Source organism: Schistocerca americana, chromosome 3 (assembly GCF_021461395.2).
Source record: "Schistocerca americana isolate TAMUIC-IGC-003095 chromosome 3, iqSchAmer2.1, whole genome shotgun sequence".
NCBI classification, from domain to species: domain Eukaryota; kingdom Metazoa; phylum Arthropoda; class Insecta; order Orthoptera; family Acrididae; genus Schistocerca; species Schistocerca americana.
The window spans coordinates 755,267,502-755,282,461 of NC_060121.1; the positions used below are offsets into that span (position 1 = coordinate 755,267,502).

The 14,960-nt window shown below is 38.9% G+C and overlaps 1 protein-coding gene across 10 annotated transcripts in view; it reads right to left on the reverse strand.

Annotated features, from left to right (window-relative positions):
• Window positions 1–14,960, reverse strand: part of LOC124606955 (liprin-beta-1) — a 931,859-nt gene that overhangs the window by 81,388 nt on the left and 835,511 nt on the right. For 9 of the 10 annotated variants that reach the window (XM_047139091.1, XM_047139092.1, XM_047139089.1 and 6 more), the window contains one exon: window positions 7,654–7,924. In XM_047139091.1, the coding sequence (XP_046995047.1) occupies window positions 7,654–7,924 (271 nt within the window). The remainder of the gene's footprint in view (window positions 1–7,653; window positions 7,925–14,960) is intronic. The other variant, XM_047139085.1, reaches the window with a different exon arrangement.

Consider the following 14,960-nt stretch of genomic DNA (forward strand, 5'->3'; position numbering starts at 1 on the left):
AACTGTGGTATTTGTCCCATGCAGCAATTTCAGAGGGGTGCCAGATTCATATTCTGGAAGAAAAGAGCCTTGTTTCACAAAGCGTCTAGCATCCAGCACATGCTGGTCTATCGGTTATTCATATGATTTTGAAATGCGTCCCTGCAGGTTTATGAACACATTCTAAATTAATTTCTGAATGAATCTAAGATGATTTTTGAATATGTGCATAGTGTACATGATGTCTCTGTCAGAGGAACCCCCACTGCATCAACAAATAAAAAACTTTCTCATACACATAAGGGGACAGAGCTATTTGAGCTGAGCCAAATAAACCCAAACGGGTGAATGCCAATCACCGTTTATTATGTGATTGATTTTGGGTGTGAATAATCAGCATTGTTATAATTATTAGCAAGACCTACAAATTCAGACTACCAGTGTGGGAATAAACAACTAACACAAATAACAGGTAAGAAAGATTACACATTACCTTCTCTATGTATTCACGAAAATGAAATTTTTGCCAGATTGCTGCACTACTAAGGGCCAGTTGTTTGTTCCCCGGTTAGCAACTGCTTAAGTTCTGATCTCAGAATAGCAAAGAACATGTTTTGTACGAACACTTAATAACACCTAACCAAAGAATAAATACAGGACAACTGAACTGGTGATTCTGGCATGGTTAGTGAAGTTAACTGGAGAATAAGTTTTGATAGTAGCAGGAATAGTTACAGGATTAGTGATGACAAGATTGTTTGTTAGAATGAGGAAGGAAAATGGGGACATAACACAATTTATATGAAAGAATATGATGATTCCAAATTTATATAAAAATTTTGTACTACTACTACTACTACTACTACTACTATTACTATTCGATCTCATGCTTGGAAAACTGGATTGTATGAATGAAATGTAAAACTATTTCCTAACGTAAGACTTTTTGCTTGTAGTAGGCATAATAGGCATTTGATATTGGTACTTTGTCAATTATATTCTGTCATGTTATTTATGTAAATGAGGTAGATAAAAATGACCATTTGTGTGAAAACAGTCTCACTTATTTAGTGTATGTTACAACTGCTGCAATATTAGAAAGGCCTATTTTGTTTTATCTAGCAGACTGGGACAAAATAGATGTAATCAAATCAAAAAACCACACCAGTCTTGGGTACTATTCATATTAACAATTTTTCAGTATCAGACAACAACATTTTGATTTTTCATGTAGCAAAATGTTGAACAAACTTATGATGAGGTACTAAATTCTTTTGCAAATAGGAAAGCACGGGGGTGCAAACCTGTAACAAGATTTCAGAGAAAAAAAAATGCCAGGATCTAAGGATTAAAAAATGTGTATTGTCTTGCCAGTCTCTTGCCTTTACTGGTCTTACATTTCCTATATTTAATTTTATGACAAGCAAAAGAGGAAGTTATTAGCTAATAGGCAATAAAGAGTGCAAATTTTCTGAAGAGTTCTTATTCCCCAGTCACAAATAATCCCAGCCAATATTAATTGTGAGGGTTCTTTTTTATTTTCTGGAAAAAAAAGAATGTTAGGATGACAAACAAAACAGCTCTGAAATGTTCGAGTGGGAGGCAGTGGGGATGCAACTATCAAATTTTTGCCCTGGTTCAGAAATGTCACAGATCTTAGGCTGATAATGATGTAACTGTGCAGTGTGACATAAAACAAAAAATATTAACACAAAAGAAAGTACTAGTCTTACAATAGGAAAAAAGATAAAATACATCACGTGGTAAACTAATCACCTTGTAAATACACTGGAGTATCTTGTAGCCTTTTTCTGTGTTTGGTAATGAAAGTTTGAAATTCATCGTCAACTTAGAGATTTAGGGCAAAAATGTAATGACTGATGGAATGGTCAGAAAAAGGATGAGACAATTCAATATGGGAAAACAATGTTCATCATGAATCACGGAGTGGGTGGCTTCCTGTTGTCAATGATGGTTTGGTTGAAAAAGTGAATGAAAAAAACTGGACAAAACAAACTGTTCACATTAAAAATGCTTGGTGATGAGTTTCCAGAGTTTCAAAAACTGTTTTGCATGAGACTATCACGAATTGCTTAAATTTTTGCAGCTTGTGTTCCCACTGGGTTCCAAATATGCTTATGGATGTCCACAAAATGAAGCAACTTGGCAATGCTTGGACATTTCTTACCTGATACGGTGATGAGGGGGATGAATTCTTATACAGAACTGTGACTAACGACACAACTTTTGGTCATTATGTCACTCTCAAATCAAAACAACAGTCAAAGGAGTGGCAGCACTCACAATCCTCCAAAAAACATAAAGTCAAAACAATGCTGTCAGCACAAAAAATTATTCACTTTGTTCTGGGACAGACACAGCATGTTGTTTATTGAATTCCTTCCCAGTTGTGAAATCATCAATATGGTACCATACTGTGAAACACAGAGTGATTCAGCATGCAATTAATAAGAAAGGCACAGAATTTCCAGTCAAGCCATTGTATTGCTTCACGACAATCCACATCCTCATTCTGCTGGTATCACTCCAAACCTTATTCAATAATTCGGTTGGGAGCAGTTTGCTCACTTGCCGACAGGCCCGATCTCGCACCTTCTCGATTACCCCTTGTTCTTGCACTTTAAGTGTGAATTTTGGAGGAAGGCATTTTGACAGTAATGATAATGCAAAAACGTGTTCAGCAGTGGCTATCTAGAAAAAATGGTTTCCTGCTATGACAAATGTCTGAACAGTGGTGGCAACTATGTGGAAAAATAGTTTTATGATGTCCCCCCCCCCCTCCCCAAATTGTACTTACTTTCCGGACATGCCTTGTACAATATATATCATTCTTCCATATCCCGCCAATCTGTCAGATGTCAGCCATTGATTAAGTCTGAAATAACACTATTCAACAAAAAGCCCACCAATATTTTGTGTCACTCTGTTAACAGATTCAAATTGACGCTCTTTGGCACAGCATACACCAGGAACTCTGTAATATCACATTACACAAAATTCTTACAGCTATTTACTGCAGTCACAAATATTCCTATAGTGATCTAAAATGGTAACTACACTGTGTAACTACTAGACATTTGTGGAATATCCATCATGCTTTTCAGATGGTACCTTCATGATTCCACATGCAACAGAAATGACTGATGATTCTGTTTACCTATTCCTTTTACTATGCAAATTATAGATTGATTCTGTGTAGGTGAGACATGCACATGCAATGTAATTAAAAGTTTGCAGTTTTAAAATGGTAATGATTTGTGCAAATGTTGCAATTTGCTACTATTATAAATGTGCTAAGCACTTACACTACATCTTAGGTAATTCTGTGGTTTTTTTGTGTATGTCCTAGAGAAACATAATTACAAAATTTTAATATAACTAACACCATAAACAGAGGTAATGCACTAAATTAAGATCTGGTTCTTTTATATAAGAAATGTTTCAGCTACTTCAACAGTGAGCCATGTTTTGTTAACATTTCACTCACTGAAACTAAAATTAAAAAAATGCTAAGAAAAGAATTGAGCAATGCGTGAGAAAGATGTATGTGGTAATGGCTAGAACATTATTTCGCAATGTGAGTGATTTACTCATTGCAGTGTACCTGCTTTATTGGCAATTTATGACAAGTTTAAAATTGAAAACACAATAGAACTGTTTAAACTCTTGACAAAAGAAGTAATCAAACAATGGAAAACCAAGAATGGAATGTAACAATATTATGAAAAGGACAGTTGCTAGATGCTGAGTCACAGACAGGCATAAAAAAAGACAGACACAAATAAAGCTTTAGGCCATTGAGGACTGCAGTTGCACGTGTGAGTTGTGTTTGCATGTGACCACTATGTGGTGAGCAGCAACTTTGCTTTTTATAATACTGACCAAAAAAAGGATTACCATATAAAAACAAAATGCACAGACATGTGAAGGTCATGGTCTCAAGTGCTTATGAGCCAAGCTCTAACTATTTCTCAGAATTATTCACAAAATCCTACATCATAAAGTTTTCTTTTTTATCCATTAAAATATGTTTGTGAAAGCCTCCAGGAAAAATTAAACCACAAGTTTTCTTGTTGATTCTCAATTTGGTTTTGAAAAATGTTTAGTTAGAAGACAAGTAACTGTCATAACACAATTATTAGGCACAGATGTTAAGAGCAGAGGGCAAATTCAAGTGTGTTTTAGTACGTATGACGAGGTATTTGACAGAGTAGAACCCAGTAATTGAACTGACATTCTTAAAGGCATTAACTAACATTTTTAAAACTCGTAAAATCTGTACTGAAACAAGACAGCTCAGATAAAAGAAAATGATGCATCATACACTTACATCCAACAGCTGTGTTCCTGCTGTTCACGACTCATTCATAGCAAACACTTCAAAAAGAACTGACAGATATTAAACCTGGGGCACAATTTCATGGAGTTTGGATAAATAATATCCAGTATTAGGATGATACCATAATTATGGGAAGCTGTGTAAAATATCAATATCTCCTAAATTTTGTGGGTGAATACGAATTAAATCGGGCCTCAGTATCAGTATGAGAACTGAGTTATTCACAAACGACACCTTGTCTTTTAGTAGCTCATAGACACTCAGCTCAGCTCAGTTCATGGATCAGATACAGAGATAAATTATAACTTGCTCATACTAATGCAGATTTAAAATTAGATCTCCTAATCTGATTTATAAAATGCTATATCTGGATGGAACCAATATACAATACAGGAGGTCAAATACTGAAAGTTCTCATGTTGGTAACATTTTATATGTGGATTTTGTGACAAGACATACTGAAAAGAGCTCCAAGGTGGCTTATTTAGGTTTGATCGCATGGACGCTCATGTGCACATCGCTCTGACATTTGACAGGAGTCTGGTAAATGTGGCATCAAAGCATGGCAGCAGTGGCAGGACATCTGGAGTGATGTCACAAATGTTGTTAGCAGTTCACACAAAGACAGTCATCGGAATACACATTTGTGCTTAAGAAGCATAATTCACTAAACATACACCAGACCATGAAACACCAAATCATAAATGACACCATTTATTTGACATATAGATTGACTATGGAAATAAAGTATTTAATTAGTTAACAGGTGAAAGTCATCAGTAACAACATATTGCTATATGAGTACTAACATCTATACTGAATAAGCCACAGAGATCGACCTATCAAATGGAAGCACCTTGTCAAGGCGAATCATATGAACTACCAACATATTTGTTTATGCACTTAATTACTCAATAAGAAGTGTCTGAATTAAACAATTAAAGTCAGCGTAACTAATTTTACAAAACAGATACACAAACAGCATTGCAGTTTGTGTCGGAAAACATGTAGAGTGTAAGTTTTCAGTGTTAACTTCCCATTTTTGCATAATTAATTAGATTTTTGCATAGTTTTGTTCATAATGTAAATTTTTCCAGAGCTACATGAATATGGATGACACCAGCAGAAACAGTAGCTCATTTCCTATAAGAATGCTGTGCTACTTATGTGTGAATGTCCAAGACACAGTCCACCAAGAGTGATTATAGTTATAATTATTTGAAAATTGCCTTTCATTTTAATTACAATTTCTGATAAACTATTCATCCAATCATTTATTATGGCACATCATTTTAATCAGCATCTCAGTGCACATCTTTTGGTGTACTCAGTTTTAAATCGCACATAAGGATAAAATCTGTAATCAGACTGGCGAACAATCATACAAGTTGCTTGTCGCAATTAGGAGGAAACCCAGCTATCATCTATAAAAGGGGGCATGCTGAAAGTGTCTGAATTTTGGGACTCAGAATTTGTGTGACTGAGAGCACTTGCGATTTTCCATGAACACTGTGAGTTGGGCCTTTAACACTAACACAATAGTGCATATCAGGCAGTTGGTTGGACTTGTGTTTTTTCATATGTGCACTTTGAATTATTTTGCAATTTTGAGTTTCTTTAAAATTTATAATTATCTTGAAACACTACATGGGGGCTGTAGTAACACTGACTTAAAACTTAGTGGAAATATTAAATTACTAACTACATTGTTGTGTAACATTATTTATTCATTATAACCACACATCCAACCAAATAAACTTTAATTTCCCGAATATATAATCAGTGGAAAATAATTTGAATATTTACTGAATGAAACAGACAGCAAAACTGTGATCATGAACCCTGTGGTGTAGATAAGACATTTGTGCCAGTTACACAAAAATTCATAGGTGTTAAAAAAAATCTTATTAGAATCATCCCATGTTAAATCAAAAGTACCAGCTACTGCAGCCAATCATAAAAGGAAAAAGTAAGACAAAGTTGTAGTGGCTAGAAAAAAATGCCATAGTGGTTGCAGTACATAAAGAAATGGACAGCATGGCAAACTGCTGAACAAAATACATACACTGAAAATTTAAATTTAGATAACAGCAGTGAATCTCATGAGGGGGGGAAAAATCAGAAAGTCAGTAGGTAAAGGTTTCACACCCCATATATGATGAGGTCATTGCAAATGGAGCAGATGTTCAGATAATAAAGGGACTGACAGGAAACTGCCCACCATCTTTCTCAAAGAAACCTTCTCACCATTTGCTCTAACTGGTTTAGGAAAACACACAGAAATTTCAAATCTGGATGACTGGACTCGGATTTGAACCTGATCCTCCTAAATGCACATCCAACAAACTATTGTGTCATCTCTCTCTCTTAAGATTTAAAAGGTGATATGATACAAAATATAGCAAGAGATTTGAACAACAGGAAAAAATGAACACTGTTTCACATCACACCTTAGGGGTGAGTGGTGAGAAAACTATACTGATATCAACCACAAATTTTGACATTAGTTGTAGTATACTAGCTGATAAAACACAGCTGCAAAAGATGAAGGGTGTAATTAATGAAGATATTAGCCAAGACTGAGCTACAGAGAAATGAGTTGAAATACGATAATTTGTAAATATAATTGTGGTTTCAATTGGGATATAGCAAAAATTCTTAAAAACTCATTGCTTCTTGAACAAGAGAGGCTACTTTCAATTAAATATGAATATACTGTTTGGTGATTGGATCACATGGAAAAGGATAGAGAAATGGACATTAAGACCTTATCAGACAACATGGGGAGGATGAGTGACAGGGAGTTAAAGAATGTTGAAGTACTGGACAAGAGCAAAGTTACTAGTTTAACAACTAATGTGAGCAACTGTTTTTATGCTACATTCCCCCTCCAGATAAAACAGTTTTTGTCACTGTCATTATATAGAAAAGACTATGCCATAATCATACAGTGGACCGTATTTACTGACTCCTTTGAGGCATGTAACAACCAGAAGTAAAAACACGTATGTACAGACATATACACCTTCCCATCATGCATGCTAGTTTAGTCAGTTCTTACAAAGTTCTGTAGGCAGTTATTGCCTTAATACTAAAAATTATCTCCCTATGTTAGGCAATTATGCAGTGAGTGCCCGTCTTCTAAAGTGTTGCCAATAACAATCATCTGTCTGTACAAGCAGCCTCAGACAAGCAGACATACGTAACAGGCATGCTGGTGAGTGAGACAGGCATTCAGGCAAGTACTGAAGACTGATCTGCAGTGGCAGCTTCAGTTATCGTGCTCATAGAGGACAGTCACTTAGACAGGTCACCTAGATTGGGTGTCGAGAAGCTCTTGTCGCCCCCGACCCTCCGCCTGGCCTGTTGGAAATGTAGCAACGATGAAAGACCAAGTCCTTTACCAAAGGCGACGCCTTTCCTTGCGGCTACACCATCCATGGTGACAGAACTGAGGCTGAGGGGAACAGGTGCGGTAGCAGACCCACTGGTACCACAAGAACTTCCAATAGTAGCTCCAAGAGATCGCTGCCGTGGAAGGCTGCCATAGTGATCCACTTTGCGTCGGTAGTTTGCTGGTGGTGTCTGTAACGGGAAATCAAATCAGTTACTTAGAACCAATAACAAACTAATTAAAGCACTTTACTTGCTTACATCAGACAGACAGTAAAGCATTCAGTTTCCTTTCACATTAATAGCTGAATACAGTAGCTTGAATTCATAGTGCTGCTTTTTTCCATAATAGCTAACACTTTCCACCACTGATCACACACACACAGCCTTCTGTAGAGAGTCTTGGTACACAACAGTCAAGCTTCTATTGAATTAGTGTGCAATTGGCCCAGGAATAGGCCAATCTGTGACTTGTGTAAAGTCCTGTGGAGTGTCTTTCTCCTCCAAGCTTCCTGCTCCTTCTGTTACCACTCATTTCCTAGCTGTTGCATTTCCATGGGAACTACAAAAATGACTGTTCTCTGTGTAGAGGATTTCACAACCTACCCTATTCAATGTCAATATGCACTTGTTGGTTGATTTTGTCAGAGATCTATCTCCTAAGGATGAATTTTCAAAAATGGCACTATAACAGATGACAAGTGGATCTGTTATCACCTAATAAAAAGACATCCGAATTCATCAGGAATTTCAAGGTGTCCTTGTTATAAGGCAAAAAGATAGCCCCACCACAAAACAGCAGGACTCCTTTTAACTCCTGTAAGAAACACTATGATTTAAAAGGCACTTTCAAAGAGTTGTGGTAAGCACAATGACTAACAGTTAACCTTCAACATAAGCAAGTGCACAGTAATGAGCAGCACACGAAAATCCCTACTTTTTTTTAAGCATATCATCAGTGATAAATCACATGCCTACAAAAGTATTCATTATTATCAGACAGAAAAAAAACACATGAATTATATTACAGAACATGAAAAGACACATCATGAGTCATTACAATAGTCCTGAGAGGGCATAGTTTATCAGGGAATCCCAGCCTTTAGTACTGCTCATATGCCTGGGATATTATTGACTCACAAAACTGAAAATACAAAAATCGAAGAAAAACCATGCAGGTCATCAAGGTTTTGCCTCACCTCACTAATATTTAACGATTAGTAACGGGAGACTTACCCTGACAGATGTAATCTGTCTTATGGAAAACTATTTTTCTAATTATGGGATCGTGTATTTCAAGAGTCCCGTGTGGAGTTGCTAGTCTCCCATCGGGCACCTCCCCAGGTGGCAGATTGGGGAATGTTCACCAGATATGGTGGATACTGGGGAAATAAAATACCCAGGGCGGACCGAAACTAGCAAAACAATGACTGCTGCCTTGCAATTGGGAGTTGGGTCTCCAAAGGTTAAGGAAAGAAAACCCTGATTAAAAATCACCCGTCCCCTGGTAGGCGTTGGACACAGGGTTGACAGCCTGTTCTGTAAAAAAACAACTGTTGCAAAACTTCTACAAAGTAAAGTCAGACGGATGAAGGAAGACAGACCTGGCATGGAAAAGGACAAAGAGGATGGAATACAAGTAAATAAAGGAGGGAAAATTAGGAAGAAGAGAAATATAAGGCATAGATCAGATCTATATATTGGTACTTGGAATGTGACATCCCTATATCAACCAGGAGCATTGAAAGTAATTCTGGATCAAATAATGAGTCTGAAGCAAAGTAAAATAGCTCTACAAGAAATTAGATGGACAGGGAGTGGAGTTTTAGAAAAGAAAGAGGCGAAGATATTCTATAGCTGCAGTGAAAGAAATCACCAGCTGGGGACAGGATTTGTTGTACATCATCAATTAAAGCATTTCATAATAGGGTTTACACCAATTAGTTCAAGATTATCAACACTCAGGATAAAGGGGAAATTCTTTACCTACTCCATAATTAATGCCCATGCACCATCAGAAGAATCCGAAGAAGAAGAGAAAGAAGTATTCTATGAATCTTTGGAAAGAGTATATGATGAGTGCCCAAGGCATCATCTTAAAATAATAGCTGGAGACCTAAACGCTTAGGTGGGGAAAGAACACACGTATCGACCAATAATTGGCCCCACAGCAAACACGCAACAAGTAATGATCTACATCTACATTCTACATTTATACTCCGCAAGCCACCCAACGTTGTGTGGCGGAGGGCACTTTACGTGCCACTGTCATTACCTCCCTTTCCTGTTCCAGTCGCGTATGGTTCGCGGGAAGAACGACTGTCTGAAAGCCTCCGTGCGCGCTCTAATCTCTCTAATTTTACATTCGTGATCTCCTCGGGAGGTATAAGTAGGAGGAAGCAATATATTCGATACCTCATCCAGAAACGCACCCTCTCGAAACCTGGCGAGCAATCTACACCGCGATGCAGAGCGCCTCTCTTGCAGAGTCTGCCACTTGAGTTTATTAAACATCTCCGTAACGCTATCACGGTTACCAAATAACCCTGTGACGAAACACGCCGCTCTTCTTTGGATCTTCTCTATCTCCTCCGTCAAACCGATCTGGTACGGATCCCACACTGATGAGCAATACTCAAGTATAAGTCGAACGAGTGTTTTGTAAGCCACCTCCTTTGTTGATGGACTACATTTTCTAAGCACATCCCAATGAATCTCAACCTGGTACCCGCCTTACCAACAATTAATTTTATATGATCATTCCACTTCAAATCGTTCCGCACGCATACTCCCAGATATTTTACAGAAGTAACTGCCACTAGTGTGTGTTCCGCTATCATATAATCATACAACAAAGGATCCTTCTTTCTATGTATTCGCAATACATTACATTTGTCTATGTTAAGGGACAGTTGCCACTCCCTGCACCAAGTGCCTATCCGCTGCAGATCTTCCTGCATTTCGCTACAATTTTCTAATGCTGCAACTTCTCTGTATACTACAGCATGGAACTTCCGACACTATCTACTAGGTCATTTATATATATTGTGAAAAGCAATGGTCCCATAACACTCCCCTGTGGCACGCCAGAGGTTACTTTAACGTCTGTGGACGTCTCTCCATTGATAACAACATGCTGTGTTCTGTTTGCTAAAAACTCTTCAATCCAGCCACACAGCTGGTCTGATATTCCGTAGGCTCTTACTTTGTTTATCAGGCGACAGTGCGGAACTGTATCGAACGCCTTCCAGAAGTCAAGAAAAATAGCATCTACCTGGGAGCCCGTATCTAATATTTTCTGGGTCTCACGAACAAATAAAGCGAGTTGGATCTCACACGATCACTGTTTCTGGAATCCATGTTGATTCCTACAGAGTAGATTCTGGGTTTCCAAAAACGACATGATACTCGAGCAAAAAACATCTTCTAAAATTCTACAACAGATCGACGTCAGAGATATAGGTCTATAGTTTTGCGCATCTGCTCGACGACCCTTCTTGAAGACTGGGACTACCTGTGCTCTTTTCCAATCATTTGGAACCCTCTGTTCCTCTAGAGACTTGCGGTACATGGCTGTTAGAAGGGGGGCAAGTTCTTTCGCGTACTCTGTGTAGAATCGAATTGGTATCCCGTCAGGTCCAGTGGACTTTCCTCTATTGAGTGATTCCAGTTGCTTTTCTATTCCTCGGACACTTATTTCGATGTCAGCCATTTTTTCGTTTGTGCGAGGATTTAGAGAAGGAACTGCAGTGCGGTGTTCCTCTGTGAAACAGCTTTGGAAAAAGGTGTTTAGTATTTCAGCTTTACGCGTGTCATCCTCTGTTTCAATGCCATCATCATCCCGGAGTGTTTGGATATGCTGTTTCGAGCCACTTACTGATTTAACGTAAGACCAGAACTTCCTAGGATTTTCTGTCAAGTCGGTACATAGAATTTTACTTTCGAATTCACTGAACGCTTCACGCATAGCCCTCCTTACGCTAACTTTGACATCGTTTAGCTTCTGTTTGTCTGATAGGTTTTGGCTGCGTTTAAACTTGGAGTGAAGCTCTCTTTGCTTTCGCAGTAGTTTCCTAACTTTGTTGTTGTACCACGGTGGGTTATTCCCGTCCCTCACAGTTTTACTCGGCACGTACCTGTCTAAAACGCATTTTACGATTGCCTTGAACTTTTTCCATAAACACTCAACATTGTCAGTGTCGGAACAGAAATTTTCGTTTTGATCTGTTAGGTAGTCTGAAATCTGCCTTCTATTACTCTTGCTAAACAGATAAACCTTCCTCCCTTTTTTTATATTCCTATTAACTTCCATATTCAGGGATGCTGCAACGGCCTTATGATCACTGATTCCCTGTTCTGCACATACAGAGTCGAAAAGTTCGGGTCTGTTTGTTATCAGTAGGTCCAAGATGTTATCTCCACGAGTCGGTTCTCTGTTTAATTGCTCGAGGTGATTTTCGGATAGTGCACTCAGTATAATGTCACTCGATGCTCTGTCCCTACCACCTGTCCTAAACATCTGAGTGTCCCAGTCTATATCTGGTAAATTGAAATCTCCACCTAAGACTATAACATGCTGAGAAAATTTATGTGAAATGTATTCCAAATTTTCTCTCAGTTGTTCTGCCACTAATGTTGCTGAGTCGGGAGGTCGGTAAAAGGAGCCAATTATTAACCTAGCTCGGTTGTTGAGTGTAACCTCCACCCATAATAATTCACAGGAACTATCCACTTCTACTTCACTACAGGATAAACTACTACTAACAGCGACGAACACTCCACCACCGGTTGCATGCAATCTATCCTTTCTAAACACCGTCTGTACCTTTGTAAAAATTTCGGCAGAATTTATCTCTGGCTTAAGCCAGCTTTCTGTACCTATAACGATTTCAGCTTCGGTGCTTTCTATCAGCGCTTGAAGTTCTGGTACTTTACCAATGCAGCTTCAACAGTTGACAATTACAATACCGATTGCTGCTTGGTCCCCGCATGTCCTGACTTTGCCCCGCACCCGTTGAGGCTGTTGCCCTTTCTGTACTTGCCCAAGGCCATCTAACCTAAAAAACCGCCCAGCCCATGCCACACAACCCCTGCTACCCGTGTAGCCGCTTGTTGCGTGTAGTGGACTCCTGACCTATCCAGCGGAACCCGAAACCCCACCACCCTATGGCGCAAGGCTTATACTGTTTGCAGCATCTAGAAATATGGTAATAGGATCAACACTGTTCCCACATAAAGAAATTCATAAGGGAACATGGAACTCACTGGATGGAAACACAGTAAACCAGATCGACCATGTGTCGATAGATCTGAGACACAAATCGGACCTATTGGACGTGAGGAGTCTCAGAGGCCCAAACATAGATACAGATCATTTTCTGGTATGGGCACGGGTGAGGGCAAGGATGTCTAACGCAGTGAAAGGAGACCAACCCAGGGCACAGAAATATAATATAACAACTCTAGAATCAGTGGAAGTGAGAGAACAGTATCAGGGGAAGATAACTCGGATTCTGGAAAACGCTGGAGAATATAACAATATTGAAGATCAGTGGGGAGCGATAAACACAACGGTGGAGACATCGGCAAGAGAAATACTTGGAATTGGGACAAGACAAGTAAGACCATCATGGTTTGATACTGAATGCGAAATAGTAACTGAAGGAAAGAACAAAGCATATAGAAGGACACCGCAATCACACTGTACGAGGAGGATAGTAAAAGAATACAAAGAAAAATGGAGGACTGAGAAGAGGACTCACCAAAGAAAAAAGAGAGAATGGATGAAAGCAAGAGTCAAGGAAATGGAGCTCATGAGAAGCAAAACTGAAATAAGAAAATTCTATAGAGAGGTGAATGCGGCACGGAAGCCTTTTGATAGCAAAACAAGGTTAATAAAAGATGAGACAGGGAATATAATAAGTGAAGGGAAAAGAATATGCGAAAGATGGCACAGGTATTTTGATAGTCTCCTCAACCCTAGAATAACTATACCAGAGAACCCAACAGACACCAGTGGGGAAGAGGACCCAGACAACAACACTACCCCACCAAATACAGAAGAAGTGAAAACTGCCCTGAAGAAATTGAAAAAAACAAGGCGGCCGGAACAGATGGTATTCCAGCAGAACTGTTTAAACAAGGAGGCAGAGAGCTGGAACAAAGCCTTCTGAAAATGGTCACCAGAATATGGGAAGAGGATAAAATGCCCCAACAATGGAAAGAGGGTATCATATGTCCCGTATATAAGAAAGGAGATAAGATGGGGTGTGGCAATTACAGAGGGATCACACTACTTAATTTGGGATATAAAATACTCTCTAATATACTAATCGACAGAATACTCCCAACTATACAGAGGGAGACGTGGCCGTACCAATGCGGATTCCTTCCTCGGAAGTCAACCATAGATCAAATATTCACCTTAAGACAAATCCTGGAAAAAACAAATGAATTTAGAGTGGGCATGCATCACCTCTTTGTAGATTTCAAAGCAGCTTATGATAGCATAAATAGAGAGCAGTTATATCAAGCTCTAGATGAACTGGGAATCTCTAGAAAGTTCGTAAGGCTGGTGAGAATGACAATGAGTGAAACACAAGGTAGTGTAAGAATAGGAGGAATGACGTCCAACACATGGAGTATTAATAATGGAGTGCGACAAGGGGGTGCATTGGCATGCCTTCTCTTTAATGCCGCCCTGGAGAAGGTGATGAGAAACGCAAACCTTCTGAACAGAAGAACGATCTTCTATATATCGGTGCAGATACTGGCCAACGCAAATGACATAGATATAATAGCAAGATCCCAAAAAGCATTGGAAGAGACATTTACAGCTCATGAACAGGCCAGTAGGAACATGTTGTTGTTGCTGTTGTGGTCTTCAGTCCTGAGACTGGTTTGATGCAGCTCTCCATGCTACTCTATCCTGTGCAAGCTTCTTCATTTCCCAGTACCTACTGCAATCTACATCCTTCTGAATCTGCTTAGTGTATTCATCTCTTGGTCTCCCTCTACGATTTTTACCCTCCACGCTGCCCTCCAATACTAAATTGGTCATCCCTTGATGCCTCAGAACATGTCCTACCAACCGATCCCATCGTCTGGTCAAGTTGTGCCACAAACTTCTCTTCTCCCCAATCCTGTTCAATACTTCCTCATTAGTTATGTGATATACCCATCTAATCTTCAGCATTCTTCTGTAGCACCACATTTCGAATGCTTCTAT